This window comes from Zingiber officinale, chromosome 10B, assembly GCF_018446385.1.
Source record: "Zingiber officinale cultivar Zhangliang chromosome 10B, Zo_v1.1, whole genome shotgun sequence".
Taxonomy (NCBI): domain Eukaryota; kingdom Viridiplantae; phylum Streptophyta; class Magnoliopsida; order Zingiberales; family Zingiberaceae; genus Zingiber; species Zingiber officinale.
The window spans coordinates 10,341,578-10,362,723 of NC_056005.1; the positions used below are offsets into that span (position 1 = coordinate 10,341,578).

Consider the following 21,146-nt stretch of genomic DNA (forward strand, 5'->3'; position numbering starts at 1 on the left):
GAAACGCCCAAATTTTGTAAATGATTTGTAAAGCAGTGCACTTTACATGAACAACTGCCCCCTTTGCATTTTTTTTACCAACTAACACTTCTCATTTCATTTTAAAAAAATACAGTTTATAAATACATCATTTAGAAAATAAATAGGTAACTGATGCAAAAAAATTTTTTAACTATTTTATTCAAAATTTAAAGTAAAATATTTAAATATGATATGGATGGTTTAGTACTCTGTTAACAAATGTTATCAACTTAAGTTTAATTTTAAATTTCTTAATATTATTTAGGTATTTTTTAAAAAAAAAATGTTTTAACGTTCAAATATACGATATCCTTATTAGACTAAGGAGCAGTATTAATTCAGATTTTCATAGGATGATATTCATTGGACTAATCACGCCCAATTACAATTACGTTAGCTTTAGCATCCTCATTCGCCATCTCAATTCCCCCTTTCTGAATCTCCGCCGCCTTCCCCTTTTTCCCAAACAACTCCTCCATGTCCTCCAGGCTCCTACCCCTCGTTTCCGGCAAAAAGATGAAGAAGAACAACCAGCCGGCGGCGGCGACGCCAGCGTACAGGTAGAAGCTGCCGGCGATGCTGATGGCCTTGTAGAGTGACAGGAACGACATGGTGACCGCCCCGCTCATGAGCCTGTTCATGGCCGCCCCCAGGCTCGCGCCCTGCGCCCTCAGCCGCAACGGGAAGATCTCCGAGCAGTACACCCACGCGATGGGTCCCAGCCCGATCGAGAACGACCCCACGAACGTCAACTCCGTCATGATGCACAGAACCACCGCCCATGTTGCCGCTTCCCCCTGCCGCTCGATTGCTCGCAGGCACGAGGCCAGCGTCAGCAGCGACGCCACCATTCCCCCCGCGCTGCTCAGCAGCAGCGGCCGCCGCCCTACGCGGTCCAGCAGAAAGGTCGCGACCAGGATGCACGAGGTCTTGGAGAAGCCCACTGCCACCGTCGCCCCCAGCCGCTGCGTCTTGCTCTGCAGACCCGCCTTCTTGAAGATGGTCGGGCTGTAGAGCACCACCGAGTCGATCCCCGACGCCTGCTGGAAGAACTGCAGCCCGAGGGCGGCGAAGAGTATCCGCCGGACCACCGGCGTCGGCCTCAGCAGCAACTCCTTCCACACGCCCTCCCCGCGGCTCCGCCGCTTGGGAATCCACGCAGCCACGTCGTCGTCGGCGCAGTCCGGCGGAATCCCCGCCGCCTCTTTGATCGCCGCCAGCCGCAGCTCCGCCTCCGCCGGCGTGTCCGAGGTCTTTCTCAACACCTCCTTCGCCTCGCCGATCCGCCCCCGGATCACCAGCCACCGAGGGGACTCCGGCATGAAGAGCACGCCGGCGGCGAGGAACACCGGAGGCACCGCGCCGACGGCGAGCATGACGCGCCAGTTGAGGTGCGCCGGGAGGCCGTTGAAGGCGAAGTTGGAGACGTAGCCGAGGAGCACGCCGAAGTTGATGAACACCTCCGGGAAGGAGCTGAGGAAGCCTCGGGAGGAGCTGGGGGCGACCTCAGCGGCGTAGACAGGCGCGATCATGAGGGCGTACCCGACGCCGATTCCGGCGACGAAGCGGCCGACCATGAGGACGGCGTAGCCGGGGGCGAGGCCCATGGTGAGGGCGCCGGTGAAGAAGATGGCGCACGCCAGGATCATGGTGTTGCGCCGGCCGATCCAGTCGGACGTGCGCCCCGCGGCGATGGACCCGATGATGGAGTAGAGGTTGATGATGCCGGAGAGGATCTCGATCTGCGTGTCGCTGATCTTCAGGTCGTCCTTGATGTACATGTTGGCGCCGCTCATCACCGCAACATCTGCATGCGAATCCAACAAACGAAATATTCCCATGAAATCGAATCTTAAATTCTCTAAAACATAATTAAATCCCAAGGAAGTCGTAGTAATCAAGAACCATATCCCAAGACGACGGAAGTCATGGACGCCAAGATAGAGCAGCCCAACGCATAATAGTTTCTCCGAGGCTTCGCCGGCGAAGACTTCACGGCCGGAGCCTGCTCCATGACTTTTTTTTGTGGTGGTGCGAACTAACTGATAAAACTCGAATAAAATAGCAAACTGCACGGCTATTTATGAGTGAGACTGGAGGTCCGACTGGACGACCAGTCCGTCAAAAAGTCAAGCATCATTTAATTAAAAAATTTATTTAAAATATAAATTATATTTTGAATTTATCTAATAAATAACTTTTAATAAAAAATTGTCTGGACTTAAAATTAATCAGCTGAATTACCCAGGGAAAGAAAGCCTTTAATTTTAGATGTATGGTCTAAAAAATGCGTGACCTAATGATGCTCCATGGCTCGTCCCCGTCAAACAGTATATATAGCTACGGTTGCTGCTTCATTCATCGAATTCCAGCCTCATTTTTTCTGCCTCTTGACTCGTAAGCGAAGACAGCAGGACTGCTAATTGGCTGCCACCTGCGTGAAGAAGTTTACAAGAAATAAACTTCGGACTTCAACACGCCAGTAAATTTAAAATTAGCTACCGAATTAATATCACATCGTTAAATTAGCGATTGAAATTTTATCGATCATTAATTAGTGATAAAATATTAATTTCACTGTCATTAATTTTGATCCTGTCCGAATGCTGAGTCGATGAAAACTAAAAATGTAGCGCTTTTTGTTGTCTCCGGATGATCTCCTCAGTGACGTGGACTTCCGGGGAACCTGCAACAAAGCCGGACCGGAAAGGGGTTTCCGGCGACGGTCCTTCGACGCTCAGGTCAGGTAGCGGTGAGACGAAGCAGAGGCAAAATAACGAGACTATGGCTATAGTAGATGAGAAAAGCATACCTTCGTCGAAGTCCGGAGGTCTTTATATAGGACCTCGGAGAGGTGTGTGCACGCTTCCCGAGGCGTGCACGTTCCTCAAAATATACCTCAGAATGGTTGTGTCAGAAAAGCGTGTCTGACGTCATACCGTAATTATCCGAGCATATCTATGCCACGACAGTAGAAACTTCCACCGTACGATCCTCGGTACGACCCGGCTGCCGACCATGCTGTCTCGAGAAAGATATCACTAGCTACCCTTTTTGTCCTCTTCCAAATCTTTTGTCTCTTACTGGGTCGGACGGGATGCACGCATGGCCTCCAGGGCGCTTGGGTGCGTATGCACATCGGACCGGGTGAGAAGGTCGCTCGGTCAAATACTCGGACGGGAGTACGATCTGGTTGATTTGCGGGTCGGCCGAGCGGATCGGCTGCTCGGCACGACGGTTCCTCTATAAGGGAGCTTGTGAACGTCGGAAGCTCGACCCCAGGTCGAGCTGTCACGCGCCGGCCCAAGATTTACTCTGTCCGGTTGGCCAGGCGACTTCCCCACCCCGCTTAGTCGGGACTTTGACTCTTCTGTGTCGTTGACCCCTTCCTATGTGGATCCTATCCTTACCATCGGATCAAATTTCATAACTATTTGATTGTTTTCTTATAGTGAACATCTGCAACTCTATGTATAAGTAATACATTTTTCATAACTTTGGAATTTAGCAGTTTAAAGAATATTAATTGGGAGCTCATGAAGCACAACTCGGACCTAATTTTATTGCCACAATAATTAAACTTTCAGGCACACCGCACACCAGTAACTAAAACTAAAGATCGAATTGAGAACCACATAAAATCTCTACATATATATATAAAAAATGTGCAAAAGCAGAATTGATAAATGTTTTCAACATCAAGCATCTTGGTGATTTGTTTGCATATGCAAACTTTGGTAGTTCATTGGATTTTGTTGGATGCCAAATTGCAATTTGCTTTGACTTAATTGTGGACTAAACTTGGACTAGTAAATATTGAAACTATTTTTTTTTAAAAAAAAAAATAAGAATGAGTGTTTTTTTTGGTATTATTCACCTCTAGTATATTTAAAGCAAGTTGTTGAATTATTTTTTTTGCTAATTTATTTTGTTTTGTTCTAAAATTTAAATTTTGTTTTTGGTGTTTAATGGATGTTAATTGCTAGTTAAACCAAGTTCTTTTTTGTGATTTGTGAGTGAGGTTGATGGAGGGAGTGGTGGTCAAATCCCATGGTATGCATGATTGGGATCCTCCAAAAACCTTGTCACACTCTTAATTGGACTGATGAGAGGAAATCACCCAGAAACAACGAAAATTCAACCTTCAATTAATGCACTTCCTTGTCAAAGTCAATGTGGGAGACAAATAGGAGAGGAAAGGTCTTCTATAGGAATTTTTAAATTCCTTTAAATAGCGTAATCAAAAGATATATATTGGACTTATGAGTTAATCATCACATCTATTTCTTGATTTATCTTACTAGTTGTGATATATAGATCATCCGAGATGATAAATAATGATATATTTGTCATATAAGGTAAATAAGACTTCACGTGATTTACAAATAAAATAAATATTATAATATTATCTAAATCTTATCATGGGTGCTAGATATCGAGGTGAAGGCCGAGAGGTATAGTCAAACACACACCGGAGGATGTTGAGTTGTCCGGAAAACTTATCCGATGCTTAAGTCATGATTGTATTTTAGAAGCAAAAGTCATTGATAAAATATATTTGAGAGAGAGAGAGCTACCTAAACTATTATATACTCAATTAGAATATTTATAAGAGATAGGAGCCTAAACCCTAAAGTTTACCTAGCAATGAGTTATAGAAAACATGAACTGGAGAGATGGTATAGTGAAGGTGTCGCATAACGATTGTAAGTCATATCTAATTGTGGCTCATAGCTGCAAGGATCGTCTAGATGGGCTATAAGCAGAATAAGGAGCTCAAAAAATCAAATTTGGCATAGGAAACTCAGAGCATTTAGGGTCGTAAATTTGTAAATAATCTTGGTTTTCAGTTTGGTATTAGTTTATTTATGTTCGTATAATATACAGAAGATCAATTAAATGAACAAGCTTAAACAACTAGTTTAACTAACGAACAAGATTGAACACATATATGCACTCAGCTCGTTAATGTTCATAAATAATATTTGTGGGAGATGTTCATCAATAAAACTCTCATCAACTTGCTAAATACATAAAGAAACTTTCAAAATGAACAAACAAATTTATATTATTAACCTCAATAACTAATTAAACAAACTTAAAATATAAAAGTTCAAACAAATAAACATAAATTGAGAGTTTGATAATATCTAAACGAACTAAGCTTAAGCTCATTAAAAAAAAATCAAGTCAAATTTGAACAATCATTTTAACAATTTGGTTCATTTTAGACTCGGCTCCACTTAACTCAGTCACCATATCAAAAAAAGTTTGAACACCATAAAACTTGCCTCAGCTTGACTTATTTAAAACCCTGAAAGCATCAAAGAGCTTAGGGAACTTGAAGTGGAGAACTTAGAGAACTCAAATTGAAGAGCACAAGGAGCTCAAAAACCCGTTTATGTAATGCAACTAGTGACTTTTCACATAATAAAATAAAGTAAATAAATTTTTAATTCATCTATTTGTTATCTCAAGTGAAGGGGAGCTTTGACACAATGATAAAATTATTATCGTATGACATAAAGATCATCGGTTCAAGTCTCAAAAATAGCTTCATGTAAAGTAAGATAAGGCTGCATATAATAGATCCTTCCCTGAAACCCTGCATTAACTCGGCTTGACTAGTTTATAACCTTGAGTGCATCAAAGAGAAGAGCTTAGTGAGTTTGAAGTGGAGAACTTAGAGAACTCAAATTAAAGAGCTCAAGGAGCTATGAGTAAAAAACTCACTTCTGTAATGCAACTAGTGACTTTTCACATATTAAAATAAAGTAAATAAAATTTCAATTCATCTATTTGTTATCTAAGTGAAAGGGAGCTTTGACACAATGATAAAATTATTATTATATAATCAATCACGAGTTTGAATATCGAAAACAACCTCTTGTAAAGTAAAATAAGACTGTATATATTAGATCCTTCCTCAAGACCTCACATTGACAGAAACTTCGTGCACCGATCAACTCTTTTATTTATTATCTCCAATGCTTAGACTTGAGAGTTAAAGAAAAGTATTAAGTTGCTACTCATACCTATTGAGAATTATTTGACTTTAATCACTACCGTTTGACATGAGAGGGACTCTCCTAACTCCACCCCTCTCTACCATGCAAATCAAAGTGTCATATATAGAGATAAATAGATAAATACAAAATGATATGTTTCATAAAAAAAATTGATTGTCATAAAAAAAATCCTGATCATACACCTCTTGCACATACCATCAAAAAAGCTAAGTGGTTGTTCTTTTCACAATGTCACATACCAAAGACAGTGGTTGTTCTGTTCATAATGTCACACAACAAAGACCCCATGCGATTCTTGGAGTGCAAATTGATCATGTTCAAGATAGCTCCAATTTAAGGGGAATGCTAGCCATTAACTATCTGATAACTATGTAATTTCCATGTTATGAGATTCTCATGTCAATACATCATAAATTTTGTATATTTTCGCATACCCATTTTCATTTTAACTCAGAAGAACGTGTATATACAGGGCTCATTGCTCAAAGGTGAATAATACAATACACAACACTACATTTTGGTGTTGAAAGAAGTTTCACCATGAGCTTCATAGTCATGGAATTCGTATCTGCGCTGAGTGGAAAGATAGGATTAAACTTCTGTTAGCCATTTTTCTTACTAAGCTCATCTTGATGGATACTTTCTGCAGAAAGAGATTCCGAAATAGGAATTACTGATTTTTTATCTATACGATCACAAGCTTGATTGTTGTGATCCTTCAAAGCTTTGGCAGTGGGCCATTGAAACTCCCATGTGGAGAAACTCCCAGCTAGTGAAGAAGGCAAAAAAATTGAAGATGTAAACCAATGCTGTGGACGTGAGGATATTGAGGATAAGCAACTGAAAGTAGTTCTAAGCCTCCTCTCGGCATCATTGGTCTGTGAATCAGGGTCCTGATGAATGGCTGTCACCTTAAGAGACTCTGGAAGGATGCAATTGCAGCAGGAACCTGCATGATAAGAGTAAATCTAAGTATATCTTTACATCGATTAGTGATAGAAGGGTTAAGAATCAGCTTGTATCCTGAAATACTGAACATAGTGTTAAGGTAATGTCAGACATTCGTCAATCTGATAACTCGCAAAGTACGTGATCTTGTTACAGCCAGAAACAAAACGAGAGGAAAAGTTGAAATCAGAAAAAGTACTGAATTAAACAATGTATAAAATAAGCGAAATGCTTTTTACTATTATTCCAACACTTAAGTATCTCATGTAACATGCCATGTATAGAGTTGGCCTAAGCCCGTTGTTTTCCCAAATGAATCAATTAGTGTGGCTTGTATCAAAGAGATTAGGCCATTTTAGACTGCTCGGGAAGAGAATTGGTATTGCACCTGTTGATTCGTGATAAGCGTTCGTAAATGATAGAAACAATGAACCTTGATCCAAAGAAATCAAACTTTTGTGCCTTGGTACTGCACCATTTTGAAACTGCATTTCTCATGTAACAGCAGATCAACAATCTAATGTTCTCTCATTCAAAGTGAAGCTACAATCTGATAGATCTACGTTGTTGCATTTTATTGCAAGAAACTAGTAACTAATGCTACTAATAATGGAAGTTATTACATAAGCAACAGAACTGATGGGGAAAAAATTGTTTTCCCATTATTTGTACTGTGTTTGCCATCACTTGATTCGACATTCTGAAAATATAGAAACTCAAGGAAAAGTCTTGGAGATGTGAGCTAATTGAGAAAAATGCTTACCGATATTAGCAAGCCGGTTTACCCACTTTGGAATTGAATTACCAGTCAACTTAAAGATGATGTCCTTGCAGAAGTGGTTGCAGTTCTTCACAATTAGATGGTAAGCATCACCATTATAATTTTGAGATTCTAGCTCCACAAACTCTCTAATTTGTCGTGGATTTAACTGAGTTGTGCCCATGAATATGGATTTCCTAAACCTAAAACCTGGGCACTGATGGGGCTCAACTTCAAAAACACCACTTGTCGAATAATCATGTGCTCCATATGCATATTCAATTCCATGTACTGCAATATGAAGGATGACACAGACGATCAAAATAATCCAAATATGGAAGATACTTCAACACTGAAAGATTCTGAATCACTGGTAGCTATCAAGTGGCAGGACTAAATAGTGGATGATAACATTGTTCAAATGAAACATCATATGGAAATGGCAGATTGTAATGCAAACTCTAGCTAAACAAACAATGACAACTTACAGCACCTTCAACTCCAGTGTGATATATCCCAAGACCTAACCAGTACATGTAGCCATTGATCGGTGTCAAGTCATACACATTCAGATAAACCGGAGCACTTCCTGATGAGGTGCTTGTCGACTCAAGTTTTGGGAAGACACAGAAAGGAATGGGGGATTTCCTGCCCGACCGAAGTTGTACCATGGACTTCCAATAATCCTTTCTAGATGTCAGCTTCATCATTCTTGACATGTAAAAGAAGACAGAAATCAAGTTAGCAAAGCCCTTAGATACACAGTAAAATAAAAGGCCAAGCTAACTCCAACACCTCAAGATGGAAGAATAAACATGCATTAGTGGACCAAGAACTAATTTACCAAACAGTCAAGTTTATACCTTTATCAAACTGTCAAAATGCAATGAAGGGAACTCAAGCCAAAATTCAAAAACCTAAGGGAAAACCAGAATTAATAATGAAACTTTCCTTTACAACAAATTGTTCAATACAAAGTCCTCTGCAGAGTCATTCGAGAACAAATGATTTATCGAGAAAGAAAGAATTTGATGATGTTTCAGCAACTCACTGATATCTCAGGAGAAAGAAGGAAGACAGATTTTGCTCTTCGAAGATAGATCAACCCTGAAGCTGTGTATCATAACACCGAGAAATCTGCAAGGATTAAAAGGAAGATTTATATTCTCAAGGAGGCCAAAAATAGAACAGCTAATCTGCATTCAACATCTGGGGAGTCAACGCACGTTTCCCGCAAGAAAAGGAGGATAAAAAGACAATTCATGACTCGAAACCCTAACAAATTAAATCCAACAAACAGTGTCGATCAAGTTTTCGGACGAAGAGAGAAAAAGACAAGGAAGTCCTCCGCTTCATCTGACAAGTACCTCGTCGCTGTAAGGTCCAGAGAATCCTATGCAACTTTGAAACCAACAGCAGCTTATTCCATATTGATCCGATCAAAACGAGATACAACTTTGTTTCCCAGACACGGCAATCTGTAGAGTTTGAAAATTTAAACCCAAAACTTTAACCTTTTCTAGTCAATCAAGCACGCAGAGGCCCAAGAACCAACCTTGGAACCGGAAAGGAATGTGAAATGAGGAAGGAACAAAAAAAAAAAAAAAAAAGAGGAGGAAGAAGAAGAAAGCCGCAAACCCTACACGAGGAGACTCGAATCAGCCATGGCAGAGACCGCTGTCAGCAACAATTGAAGACGCCAATTCTGTGGATAAGGACTGCCGCCACTCGAGTCGCTGCAATTCCATCCACAAACCAACAAACATTTCTTCAGAGTAAAAAGGGACTACAAGAGATGAGAAATATTTCAAAATTTTCCGAGACATCTGCTGGAAGGCCAGTTCAATGGAATAATGATCTAAAATTGCAAGAACTAGATCAACGAATTAAACATGCAGACAACTCAACAACTATCATATATCCAAGTCAACTTCCAGCTGAAAATAAAAGAGTAGTAAAACTAGTCAATCTGTGGCACGTTGCCACCCACAAAGGCCGTAGAACTTCTAGAACTACATCTCCGTCTCCTGTCCGACTGTTAAAAGTAGAATGCACACACTGCTGTTATATAAAAAGGAAATAGTTTTATATATATATTTTTTTCAAAATGAAGAATATTTCTGCTAGATGAGTCCAATTTAAACATTAAACATTTTGAACAAATTCATTGTAGTTTCTATCGCTAAAATTCTCCACAATATCATATAATTAATTAAATAAATAATGATTTAGATATTATTAAATATTATTTTTTAAAAATACATATATATCAATAAAAATACAACGTGTGTTTAGGTTCAAATCTAACCCATTAAAATAAACAGGCACCCGAACCGACCGGCAGAATCGACACGGAACTCAATCGAACCGGCGAAAAGCTTCGGGACGCTGCGGCGCGTTGCGTGTGGGACTGACGATACCTCCCTTCTCTGGCGGCGTCTCCAAGCAACCTTCTTCTTCGGACCAAACCCTCAGAGCAGGTACTCCTCCTCTTCCGGTCATTGTTTTCTCCTTTTGCCGTTCAATTTCTTTTCGGTGGTTACTTTTGTGGCCTATGTGGCGATGGATCCTCGGCTGGGGATTCGTTGTTTGTGATCTAAAGATGCTTGCTCTAGATTTCGTAGGAAGTGTTGGGGAGAAGGCTTTTGAATAGTAATCTTGTATTTCAAGGAACCATGTTCGGAGTTATGATTACCTGGAATGTTTAGTATTTGCTAGGAAATGGGAAAATTGAATGTTGTGCAGTCTTATATGATTGTGACCTAGTTAGGGATTTTACTTGCCTACGTTTTTTATTATTCATTTGGAAACAAGAAAGTGGGAGGGTATGCATAGCATCCAATAAAATGTTTAGTTTGTCCGAAAAGTGGGTTCCATAATTTAATTAATCATAAAACTTCTCTTTGAAATCTTCCTTTTTTCTCTCATGAAATCACCAATTGAGGCTCCCAACCCTACAGTCTAGGCACATAAACTTATCTCACATTGCCTCAAATCCCATAGGATCATCTATTCATAGGAAATTTCTCTAGCCACAATTAGTTGTTCGTGTAATTCATGGTTTGTATCATAAGATGTGACATTGATTTGTAGACAGAGTCAACTACCCTGCAGTGATTAAGAACGCCTTGTTGCATTAGGGCTCATTGTTGACCGTGATTGAGGTCTTGCCTTGTCGACGTTTTAATCTCTTCCCTCTTCATGTAACATCAGAACTATTTTCCTCTTCCACTCTTTAATTGTGTTGATGCCATTGGCACTGAATGTAGACAATGAAGATAGAGTCAATATTGACTGTCCTACTAAGTGGTTAAGGTAAAAGCATTTGATGTCCATTTCCATCTCTCTCTCTATATATATATAGAGAGAGAGAGAGAGAGAGATTGGCAATGATCTATCTCTCTAAATAGTAAGATAAATATTGGCAATGATCTAGCTACCTTATGTGTGTGTAGATATATATATTGGCGATGATCTATTTATATACAATTGATGCGAACACTACTACATCTGTATTTACTATATTTACTAAGTTTCGTGCGTTAACATATCCCTTCTGATTTTGACCATATGAGCTCTGTACTTTGACACCTGAAAACTTATGTTACAGTATTTAACTGTAGTTTATGATTTGATGGATACAATTGATGTGTTTTAAATGAGGATATGCATTTATATATATCTGACCACAATGTTCAAGAGGTCTAGGAAGATTTTGTCTAAACTAGTAAACAGAATGAAACAAGAATAAGGCAGAGAAACATGGAAGCTGTTAACCTTTATCTAAGACTAGCAAAGTATCCACAAACAATGTAGATTGGGCACCAAATTTAGGTACTCGGAAGCATGTAATTTCTGTGTATTATTTGATTTAGTGTAGAAATATAGTGAACTTAAACCAGTTACTACTTGAGACTAATAGGATGGTTTTGGGTTAGATGTAGGGATATATATGTCTTAGCCTCAGTGTGCACATAGACTGTATTTCAGCTGCTTTATATATCTGGGTTGCAATGGAAAACTCCACTATTGAGCATTTTTGTTCATTGTTTATCTATTTTTTCCCTACTAGATACTGTTTTATCTTTGCTGATTTGATACTATCTAGATTCTGAAAATATTCTATGGATGTGCATTTCATATTTCTTTCATGCTCAAATGTTAAACCTGAGTTTCACTACTGCAGCAACCAAGCCTGCCTCTTTTAACTTGTAGATTCAAGATATTGCTCAGAACAAAGAACTTGTCTGATTAAGGGGATGAGTGCTGTTCAGTCTATTTTGTATCCAGCTGGAGGGATCATCCTGATCCAGCCAAATATTAAAAATGTTGGAAACTCAGCTTCGGGATATTCATATTTGAAAACTTCACATCTGCATGCTTCTGCTTCATGCAAATTTCTGCAACATAAGTTGCACCCAAGATTAATATATAATACCTCGAAGAACAAAAGAAGTGCTTCAGTACTTGTTTTTGGAAAAAAAGGAGACTCTATGAGTGACAACGAGGTAGCGTTCATTTTTAATCGTGCATCTGAATGTAACAAGTATCTAGTATTTTCAAGTAAACTGAGCCAATTTTTTTTCCTTTATCTTTCTTTTAGTAATATAATCAATTTATGTGCCGATTCTAATTTACTTGACATGTTTTTGGATTTGCCTTTTTCCTAGGAATTACTAAAGAAAACTCCGGGGAAGTTTAGAAGAGAGTTAACAGTGCAGGACTTGTTGAGGGAGTATACCAAGAAAAAACAGTTCAGTGGAAATGGTGGTGGTGGAAATTCTTTTAGGGGCAGTGGTGATGGTTCAGGTGGGCCGGAGGGCGAAGGATTTTCAGCACAATACAAGGAACTCCTTCAAGTGATTTTGGCAACTATTGGTGTTATATTTCTGGTAGGCATTACATATCTTGCTCCTCTGTTAATTTGCGATTATTTTTTTTTTTTAAATCCCTCAACAATATGTACTGACATTTGTTCTTCTTCGCATGCAGTATGTACTCATAACTAAAGGTGAAGAACTGACTCTTCTATGTAGAGACTACATCAACTATCTCTTTGGGACTAAAGCCAGTGCCAGATTGATCCGGACCATGGAGAAATGGCGCCAGTAAACAGAAGCAGCATCCGGAAGGGATCATGAACAAAGATTGGTCATTGTCCAATCTGAGAACACCTCTAGAGAGAGTTCTGAGCAATGTCTTTTCCAGGGTTAAGCTGACTGATCTGATTCGACTTAAACATTATTGTTGTCAAAATTGAATGATCTTTTCGGTTATTTCAAAAATGTACATTATCATACACCAAAAAGATTTTATTATTGGTGGCAGAGTGGATATATAGAAACGTCTCAACATTCATGTCATAAGCTTATCCCTGAATAGCAAGCAATTCAACATCACTTTAAAGGATCTTTAATTTTCTAATTCGATCTAGATCCTCATTCTTAACTTCTGGTAATGTCCTTCTTGCTATTTTGTACTTATTGCAAATTCTGCTAATTCCGGTCTTGATATTGCCAGGTGGTTATGGTTCGAATGAACCTAATTTTTAGGTAACAGTTCCAATGTTTTGGAAAACATCTATTTAATGGCCCTAGGGATTACTCATTAGCCTTTTGACACTAAGGCTATGTTTACTTGGAAGAGTGGAAAATAAAATTAAGGAAAAATTTCCACAGTAGAAAAGTTTCCGTCGTTTACTTCATTAAAATTTTCCGAAGGAAAAGTAACGCAATCCATCCGCGGATAATTTTTGAGCCAAAATCGATCACCTCAAAATCGAACGGAAAGCAGCGGATGGAAAAAAAAATGACGCATGTACCCCTTTTGCATTCACAAAATTACACCATATACAAAAAAAAATGACGCATGTAGTCTTTTTAACTCATAAAATTACACTATGTACAAAAAAAAATGACGCATGCACCCTTTTTTATTTACAAAATTACATCATAAGTATTCACCTTCCTCTATCAAGGTAAACAAGTGTGCAAAGGAAAAGATTTCTTCACCATTTTTTTTCTCTTCCTCTAAAGATAACTTTCCATAGTTGATTCTTTTCCTTTCCTTATCCACACTCTTGAGTAAACATAGCCTAAATGAATTTATGTAAGGGAAAATTTTCTAATTTTTTTTAAGTTTACACTAGGTATAGAAATTTTCCATTTTACAGATACTGGCGATTTGATTTTTAAAAAAAATATCCTTTAAATATCAACAAATTTTAGAACAACCCCACAAAGATTTTGTAATCTAGCTGCCTCTTCATTGGAAATGGTTGCTTTACCTAAACAATAATCATTAATGATGATTGCTCATTTTGTTTGCGTGATGCGCCGGCCATGATGTTACTTTACCAATTGCCAAATTACAGGACAGGCATTAATGCCAATTGGCATTCTATCCACATAAATCAAAAGATGTCTTCATCATTCATTCATGCCGTTGTGCCTACAAAATCATCTTGATATTCGTATACAGTAATCTTGAAAACATGCACGTGATAACAACAATATCTAATGGCGGTTATTGTCGCAAACTTAATGGTGGCTTTGATTGTAATATTCAACTAGATCGAACGCACTACTTAAAGAGTCGATTTTAAAAAGTTATCTACGGAGTCATCACTGCTCGGCGACCGGCGTCGGACCGCGGAAACCGATTCCCTTCACCGGGCGGCTCGTTTAGCTATACACGGAGATTGAAATCGAAAGGAGTCGGAAGAAAACGGCCGGCCAAATTCCCGGGGTACGTCGGTAAAAGCGTCTTCCGTCGCGTGCTCTCAAAGACGACGTAACCCTAATCCGCACACAAACCGCACCCACGCGGTAACAGACTTGTGTAACGGAGCCTGGATAACGGTGCAGATCGCCCAGCTGCCTTGTACTCTAATCAACTGCGAAGTTACTTCTGCTCCACTCCACTGAGCCACAGAGATTTATTTGTTTCTCCCTTCTTTTTTTCATTTCCCGTGTTTTCATAATCAATCTTTTTAAGTAAAGATCTGATTTGGAGTTACTATATATAATGTATTCACAATCTAAATACTGATCATCTAAGACTGTAAATAAGTAGAGTTACAGTCAAAAAAACAATTTGCTTTGTTATCCCAATTGTTTCCTATCCGAATTCCCTTCCATTTAATATTTTTTATAAGCTAATTGCAAAAACAATTATGATCCAACGTCTAGGCGTGCTTGATTACTGGAAATAGAACAGCGACAATGACAGATACGTGCATGCAAAAACGTGCCTGAAGTTGGAACCAGTCTCTAATGCTTCAGCTGAAGATCTTTATGCATAATTTTGTTGCTTGGCTTTCACAAAATCCTCTCTTGCTTTATTTAGTATAATAAGCTAAAGTGAGGCATATAAGAAAAGTTTACTAAATCTAAAACATTAATTCATGAACAGCAAACAAACTAATGCTTATCTGATAGTAATTATCAGCGTGTGCGATAACAATAACAATGACAACATCCTTGGCTTCAGACTTGATCCGGTAATTATTAGGGTCAATTTATAGTTAGAAGGGGAGGAATAACTTCTCGTGCTCCGATGGCTTATTTTGATAATGTTGTTGTAGCGAAAAATACTCAAGCAACTCTCACAATACTAACACAGAGGATTTACTTAATATCCACATAAAAAAAAGGTAACTAATCCAAGGATTTGACACTCACTTACTCATCCACTATGAAATAACTTCTTCTCGGTAACTACCAAAGACGGAGAAGCTTTGTACAACCTCTCAATATAACAAGAAGAAAAGAAAAGCTAATACAAATAAAATCTTACAAGATTTACAACGTAAAATCGAAACCCTAGCTTCTTCTTCTTCTTGTGTGGAATGCCTCTTGACCTTGGAAGTGCAACAACACTTTGCTCCAAGAAGTTTCAAGAACTGACGAAGAGTTGTGGAGAAACTCGCGTAAGGATCGGGATCGAGCTAACGAAGAAGTGTCGAAGAAATTGCTCGCCAACGCCTTTAACCTGCGCAATGATCATATCCCAATCAATCGATTGATCGATTGGGGAGGCTGAATCGATCGGCTGATCGATTCAGCCTTCTCCTGTGCTTCTCATGACCGCACGAGAAAACTAGCTCCAATCGATCGGCTGTTCGATTGGGAGCTCCTCTGTGGTTGTGATTTTGCTTCCCAATCGATTGGCTGATCAATTGGGCCAGCCTTCACTCGCACACACAACCAATCGATCGACTGATCGATTGAACCATATTTCAATCAATCAGTTGATCAATTGACTTGCTTAAACCAAGTCTAAGGTCTCCAAATCCAACATCCGACCAACCGTGACCTGTTGGAACTCCTCATACCTAGCATCCGGTCAACCTTGACCTGCTGGGACTTCTTGTGTCCGGTCAATGCTTTGACCCACTTGGACTTTTCTTCTTGTGCCAAGTGTCTGGTCAACCTTAACCCACTTGAACTTACCATCTCGTGCCAAGTGTCCGGTCCTTCATGACCCACTTGGACTTCCACTAGATGTCCGGTCACCCTTGACCTATCTGGATTTCCTCATGTCAAGTATTCAGTCAATTCTTTGACCTACTTGGGCTTCCCAACACCAGGTGTCCGGTCAACCTTGACCCACTTGGATCTCCACGTGTCTGGTTTCACTCGCCATGTCTTTCCATCTGCCTAGCTTCATTCATTAGGAATTTTCATCTACCTGGCTTCACTCACCAGAACTTTCTATCTGCCTAGTTTTACTCACTAGGTCTTTCATCTGGCTTCACTCACCAGGATTTTCCAACGGCCTAACTTCACTCACTAGGTCTTTCACCTAACTTCACTCACTAGGATTTCAAACTGTTTAACTTCACTCACCAGGACTTCCCCTTGCCTAACATCCAGTTAGGACTTTTTCAGTCTAGTATTCGATCAACCCTTTAACCTACTTAACTCTTCTTCACATCAGACTGGTCAAACCTTGACCAGAAGGGAATTGTTCCAACAATTTCCCCAATCGGACGATTGCTCCTACAATCTCCATATATTGTCAAATATCGAAATCTAAACATCAAGAATCAAGCTTGAGTCAACTCAAACTTAGTCAACCTAGTCAACCTTGACATAGGGATATTGCACCAATAGTAATAAAGACGGGCTCTCCAAAAAGTGAGTCAAAGTAGTAAAAATCAGTTGATATGGAGGTCAAAGTTAAATGGTAAAGTCACAGAGTCAAACAGAACTGAAGACTATGGATCAGGCGGTGTTTCGCCAAGCAGGAGTGCAGCGCCGGTCTAACACAAGGGGCCTACCAAAACGTCCGATCGGCCGCCCTCCGTACCTTGCAAATGAAGTTGAGAGGGTCAAACACTAAGTTACTTGGCCCACTGTCTAATTCGATCGAACGGTCTGGGTTGATCGTGTTAATACCCTAAGGTAGTTTTGATGTGATCAACCAAGTCTGGTTAGGTCCTGTTGATTTGTAACCCTGTGTCTAAGTGTGCAGGAACTTAGGAGCACAGGAAGTCGAACGAAAGATGTAGCTAGCGAGAAGGATGCCACGGGAGAGAGCCGACGGCTGAAACAAGGCTATAAATACAGCTCTGACCCCAGAAGCCTAAGAAGAACACTAGAGAACACTTGTAATTGATTCTACTTGATTCCAGCCTTGTTATTGTGAGTCATCAACGTTGTAAGAGACTTCTCCACTTAAAGGAGAATTTGTTTAGTGTGCTTTCAATTTTCTTGGATTAACAACCTCCCCGGTTGTAACCAAGTAATTTCTTTGTGCCTCATATTTTTTAGTTTCTTAATTATTAAGCTATAAAGTTCGAGGAAGATTTGCTCTGTTTTACAGGGATATTCATCTCCATCTAGCCGGCTGGCAAGAGTTTAACAATTGGTATTAGAGCAAGCTCATTTCTAAAGGACTAACTGCCGACGGAAGACAAGAAATGGTTGGTGCAAGCATCTACCCACCAACGTTTGACGAAGAGTTCACGTTTTGGAAGCGACGAATGGAGGTATTTCTTAAAACATATTTTAATATTTTATTAATAATGAAATATGGTTATGAAGCACCAAAGAATACGAACGAAGAAGAACTCGAAGAACACCTCTGGACTAAAAAGCAGCGCGATGATTTTACGTCAAATGGTAAGGCTGAATTTCATCTTATAAGTGCACTACCAGTTGAAGATCTCGACAGAATCGATAACTATCAAAGTGTAAAAGAACTTTGAAAAAAATTCTTGAAGCTCCACGAAGAATCAAAAGAAGCTGAATCTAATTCCTCGATTGATGTCGAATAGTCGTCAGAAGAATCTAAAACTGATGAACTTGCTAGAACAACTCTTATAGCCGAGTACCTACCTGAAGATAATGGAAACTCATCCAAGATAAGCATTAATGAAGGGGAAGAGTCTTCGGGCGAAAGCATCGATGAAGGGGGAGGATTATCATAGGAAAGTTACGATGAAGGGGAGCATCAGAATACGAGGTAAGTCAGGTACGTGTCTTATCTCCTGAAAAGTTGTTTAAATTTATTAAAAAATTTTCCAATGATTTAGTAAAATTAGAATATATATATATATAAAGAAAATTAGCTAATGCATGCCTCTTAGATTTGTTTGATAATTTAAAATTAAAAAATGATAAATTTAAATTAGAAATTGAAAGTTTGTAAAATGAATATACATGTTTGAAGCTAAATAATTTCAAAAACCAAAATTTAGAAAGTATGAAAGACTAAATTGGTACATTAGAAAATACCAGAGACAAATTAGAAAAGTCCCCAGAAGTTATGAACCTCCCAAATTTTTAATGAATCTAGTAGATAGGAACTTATACTAGGTTCTAAAATCATATTTTAGGTTAACTATTTTTCTGCACTTAGGGCTTTTCAAAAAGATTAAATGTTTAAATTCTTTAAGAGGTTTGTCTATAAATGGTTGATGATCCAATAACCAAGAAAGCATAGTATTTTTTCACAGTCTGGAAGTTGATTACTGAATAGAATGTTTAATTGAATTACTATAAAGTATTTAAGTAATGCTTTAAATTTTTGCTAGAAAATTTATAAAGTCTAATTATTAAAATTTACTTAAGTTTTTATACCTTTAGATTTTTTTTCATCAACTAGTGATCGATATGTAAATTTTTAATTTTGTCAAAAATTTAACTTTCTGTGAAAAATTTTCAACCCTTGCTAAAGTTTTAATTCTTAAAGGAATTTTTTTTATAAAATCAAAAAATTTTTTTTTTGAAACTTAACTTTTCCTATTTGTTTTTTCCCTTAGACTCTTTAGGCTTTCTAAGTAATATGTTTAACGAACCCTACTTTTAAATATGATCAAAAGAGAGAGTAGTATGATTAAGTCTAGGGGGAGAGTAGTATAATTTTATTAATTTTTGTACTTACAATTTTTTGTAAAAATTATAACTACTATTTGTTTATGGTTTACCTTAACTTAATTTGGGTTTGATCACATCAAAAAGGAGGGATTGTTAGTACCCCAAGGTAGTTTTGACGTGATCAACCAAGTCAGGTTAGGTCCTGTTGGCTTTTAACCCTGTGTCTAAGTATGTAGAAACTTAAGAGCACAGAAAGTCGAGCGAAAAAAGTAGCTAGCGAGAAGGACTGCACGGGAGAAAGTCGGCGGGTTTGGTGCGTCCGAGGGACGAGGTGCTGCGTAAGAGTACGTGGGTGGACGAGAAGGAGGCGTGAGGCGTTTTCGAGGGACTTGAAGCCGGAGCGAAAGATTGCTCAAAAGTCGAAAGTTAAGTTCAGATGAGCCCTATTTTGGAAGGTTGAGATCACCCAAGTGGAGCCGGAGCGGAAAATCCGGACCTAAGCCAGCGGAGCTGGAGCAAGAACTTAAATCAAACAGTTAATTTGCCGTTAACTTAGGTTCGGGCGCTCGGACCATGATATTTATCCGAATTGCGTCAAATGCGATCTATTGTGACGGGGATAAAGTTTTATCCCCCTCATGAACTTGGAACCTTTCAGGCGCCCTGACCAGGACTATAAATACAACTCTAGTCCCAGAAGGCTAAGAAGAACACTGGAGAACACTTGTAATTGATTCTACTTGATTCCAACCTTGTTATTGAGAGTCATCAAGGTTGTAAGAGACTTCTCCGCCTGAAGAAAAATTTGTTTAGTGCGCTTTCAACTTTCTTGGATTAACAACCTCCCCGATTATAACTAAGTAATTTCTTTGTGTTTCATCTTTTTTAGTTTCTTAATTATTTTTATGTAAGTGTAAATTCTTATTAAGGTATAAAATCCGAAGAAGGTTTGCTTTGTTTTACAAGGATATTCACCTCCCTCTAGCCGACCGTCAAGGGTTTAATAGATCGGACACACCTCTCTAACAATATAGAAGTCGAGAGAAGAATAGGTTAGTAAATGCATTCTATACAGTCGGACTGGCGATATCCCGGCTAAGTGGCGGTCGGTCGACCTATAGTGGGATCCATATATATATCATATCATACTCTTTTAAAAATTTATGTCAGAAATGACAGAAAATATCCTACAGATAAATCGTATTTTGAAAACTTTTAACCTTTCACATAACAAGTTTTGCATGTTCGATTAAAGAAATATGCCAAAAACATTTTTTGATTTATCTTTTCTTAAAAAGATTTACAAAACGTTCATATAAAGCGTGCATAAGTACTACAGTAAGTATATAAAAGAGTCTCCATGTATAAAGATATGTTATATTTTATTATTCTATGTGTTCTATCTGTTTACTTTTATTATTCTTTTCACTCGAACTGAATACTAATTTAAACATCGAAAAGTCAATGTCTAAGACCCTTTCTCTCTGATCCAACACCGATACTTCTTGTATTATAAGACAACACGAAATTTTCATTATGTCAGTAGCAAAATCGCATTCCTAACAAACCATCTTTTCAGCTGTCGGACACCGTGAATACTATTATTCATGATTGGAAATCATCGGGAAAGCTCTGTAGTCAGGCGAGACCGCAGGAAATAGAACAGCGACAAGGACAGGTACGAGCATGCAAGCCTGCCATTAGGTCTTAGTTGCACGTTAATTAGAAACGGATTAAGATCATGGTCTTAATAAATGCATAACTTTGTTGCTTAAACCACCGAAAAACCTCTCTTGCAGTAATAGAAATCTTACCTAATCATCAGTCGATTCGGTGTTACTATCATTGTTAATTTATCGTCCACAATTTGTGATCAATGAGGAAAAGGCCTGCCCGGTTGCTAGAGATAAAACGTCAGAGACACGTACATCACACGAGGTTCATATTTAAAATTGTAATAAATATTTTAAAAATTTTGAACCCATATATAAAATTATAATATAGCATAAAAAATCAATTCAGCTTTTATGTCCACCACCCTTTAAACTTTTGCTTCATGCGTCG

The 21,146-nt window shown here is 38.7% G+C and overlaps 3 protein-coding genes across 7 annotated transcripts; 1 reads left to right on the top strand and 2 right to left on the bottom strand.

The window, feature by feature from the left end:
• Nucleotides 1–350: 350 nt before the first annotated feature.
• On the bottom strand, nt 351–2,069 carry LOC122030229 (polyol transporter 5-like). The gene is made up of 2 exons (XM_042589402.1): nt 1,927–2,069; nt 351–1,828 (listed from the first exon to the last, which is right to left on the bottom strand). The coding sequence occupies exons 1-2, from the start codon at nt 2,033–2,035 to the stop codon at nt 390–392; spliced, it is 1,548 nt and encodes a 515-aa protein (XP_042445336.1). The 5' UTR covers nt 2,036–2,069; the 3' UTR covers nt 351–389.
• A 4,338-nt stretch (nt 2,070–6,407) lies between these two features.
• LOC122030303 (deSI-like protein At4g17486) lies at nt 6,408–9,813 on the bottom strand. 5 transcript variants are annotated; one of them, XM_042589489.1, is made up of 7 exons: nt 9,402–9,813; nt 9,126–9,236; nt 8,810–8,895; nt 8,622–8,675; nt 8,252–8,469; nt 7,762–8,049; nt 6,408–6,999 (listed from the first exon to the last, which is right to left on the bottom strand). In XM_042589489.1, exons 5-7 carry the CDS (start codon nt 8,466–8,468, stop codon nt 6,653–6,655), a joined length of 852 nt encoding a protein of 283 aa, XP_042445423.1. In that variant the 5' UTR covers nt 8,469; nt 8,622–8,675; nt 8,810–8,895; nt 9,126–9,236; nt 9,402–9,813; the 3' UTR covers nt 6,408–6,652. The 5 variants fall into 5 exon arrangements, with proteins under 5 accessions (XP_042445423.1, XP_042445420.1, XP_042445422.1 ...); XM_042589486.1 differs by lacking the exon at nt 8,622–8,675; XM_042589488.1 differs by lacking the exon at nt 8,622–8,675 and having other exon boundaries at nt 9,397–9,813.
• Nucleotides 9,814–10,082: 269 nt separating this feature from the next.
• On the top strand, nt 10,083–13,028 carry LOC122030479. The gene is made up of 4 exons (XM_042589697.1): nt 10,083–10,238; nt 11,974–12,266; nt 12,429–12,650; nt 12,751–13,028. Exons 2-4 carry the CDS (start codon nt 12,018–12,020, stop codon nt 12,868–12,870), a joined length of 591 nt encoding a protein of 196 aa, XP_042445631.1. The 5' UTR covers nt 10,083–10,238; nt 11,974–12,017; the 3' UTR covers nt 12,871–13,028.
• The last annotated feature ends 8,118 nt before the right edge of the window (nt 13,029–21,146 follow it).

Bases quoted from the DNA above. Each gene is read 5' to 3' on its own strand.
- LOC122030303 (XM_042589490.1), bottom strand. From the start codon at position 8,477: ATGTCAAGAATGATGAAGCTGACATCTAGAAAGGATTATTGGAAGTCC. The intron at 8,050-8,251 runs GTGCTGTAAGTT...TTCATATTGCAG, and splicing joins ATATCACACTGGAGTTGAAG to TACATGGAATTGAATATGCA. The intron at 7,000-7,761 runs GTAAGCATTTTT...CTTATCATGCAG, and splicing joins AAACCGGCTTGCTAATATCG to GTTCCTGCTGCAATTGCATC.
- LOC122030479 (XM_042589697.1), top strand. From the start codon at position 12,018: ATGAGTGCTGTTCAGTCTATTTTGTATCCAGCTGGAGGGATCATCCTG. The intron at 12,267-12,428 runs GTAGCGTTCATT...CCTTTTTCCTAG, and splicing joins ACTCTATGAGTGACAACGAG to GAATTACTAAAGAAAACTCC. The intron at 12,651-12,750 runs GTAGGCATTACA...CTTCGCATGCAG, and splicing joins CTATTGGTGTTATATTTCTG to TATGTACTCATAACTAAAGG.
- LOC122030229 (XM_042589402.1), bottom strand. From the start codon at position 2,035: ATGGAGCAGGCTCCGGCCGTGAAGTCTTCGCCGGCGAAGCCTCGGAGA. The intron at 1,829-1,926 runs GTTCTTGATTAC...ATTCGCATGCAG, and splicing joins TTCCGTCGTCTTGGGATATG to ATGTTGCGGTGATGAGCGGC.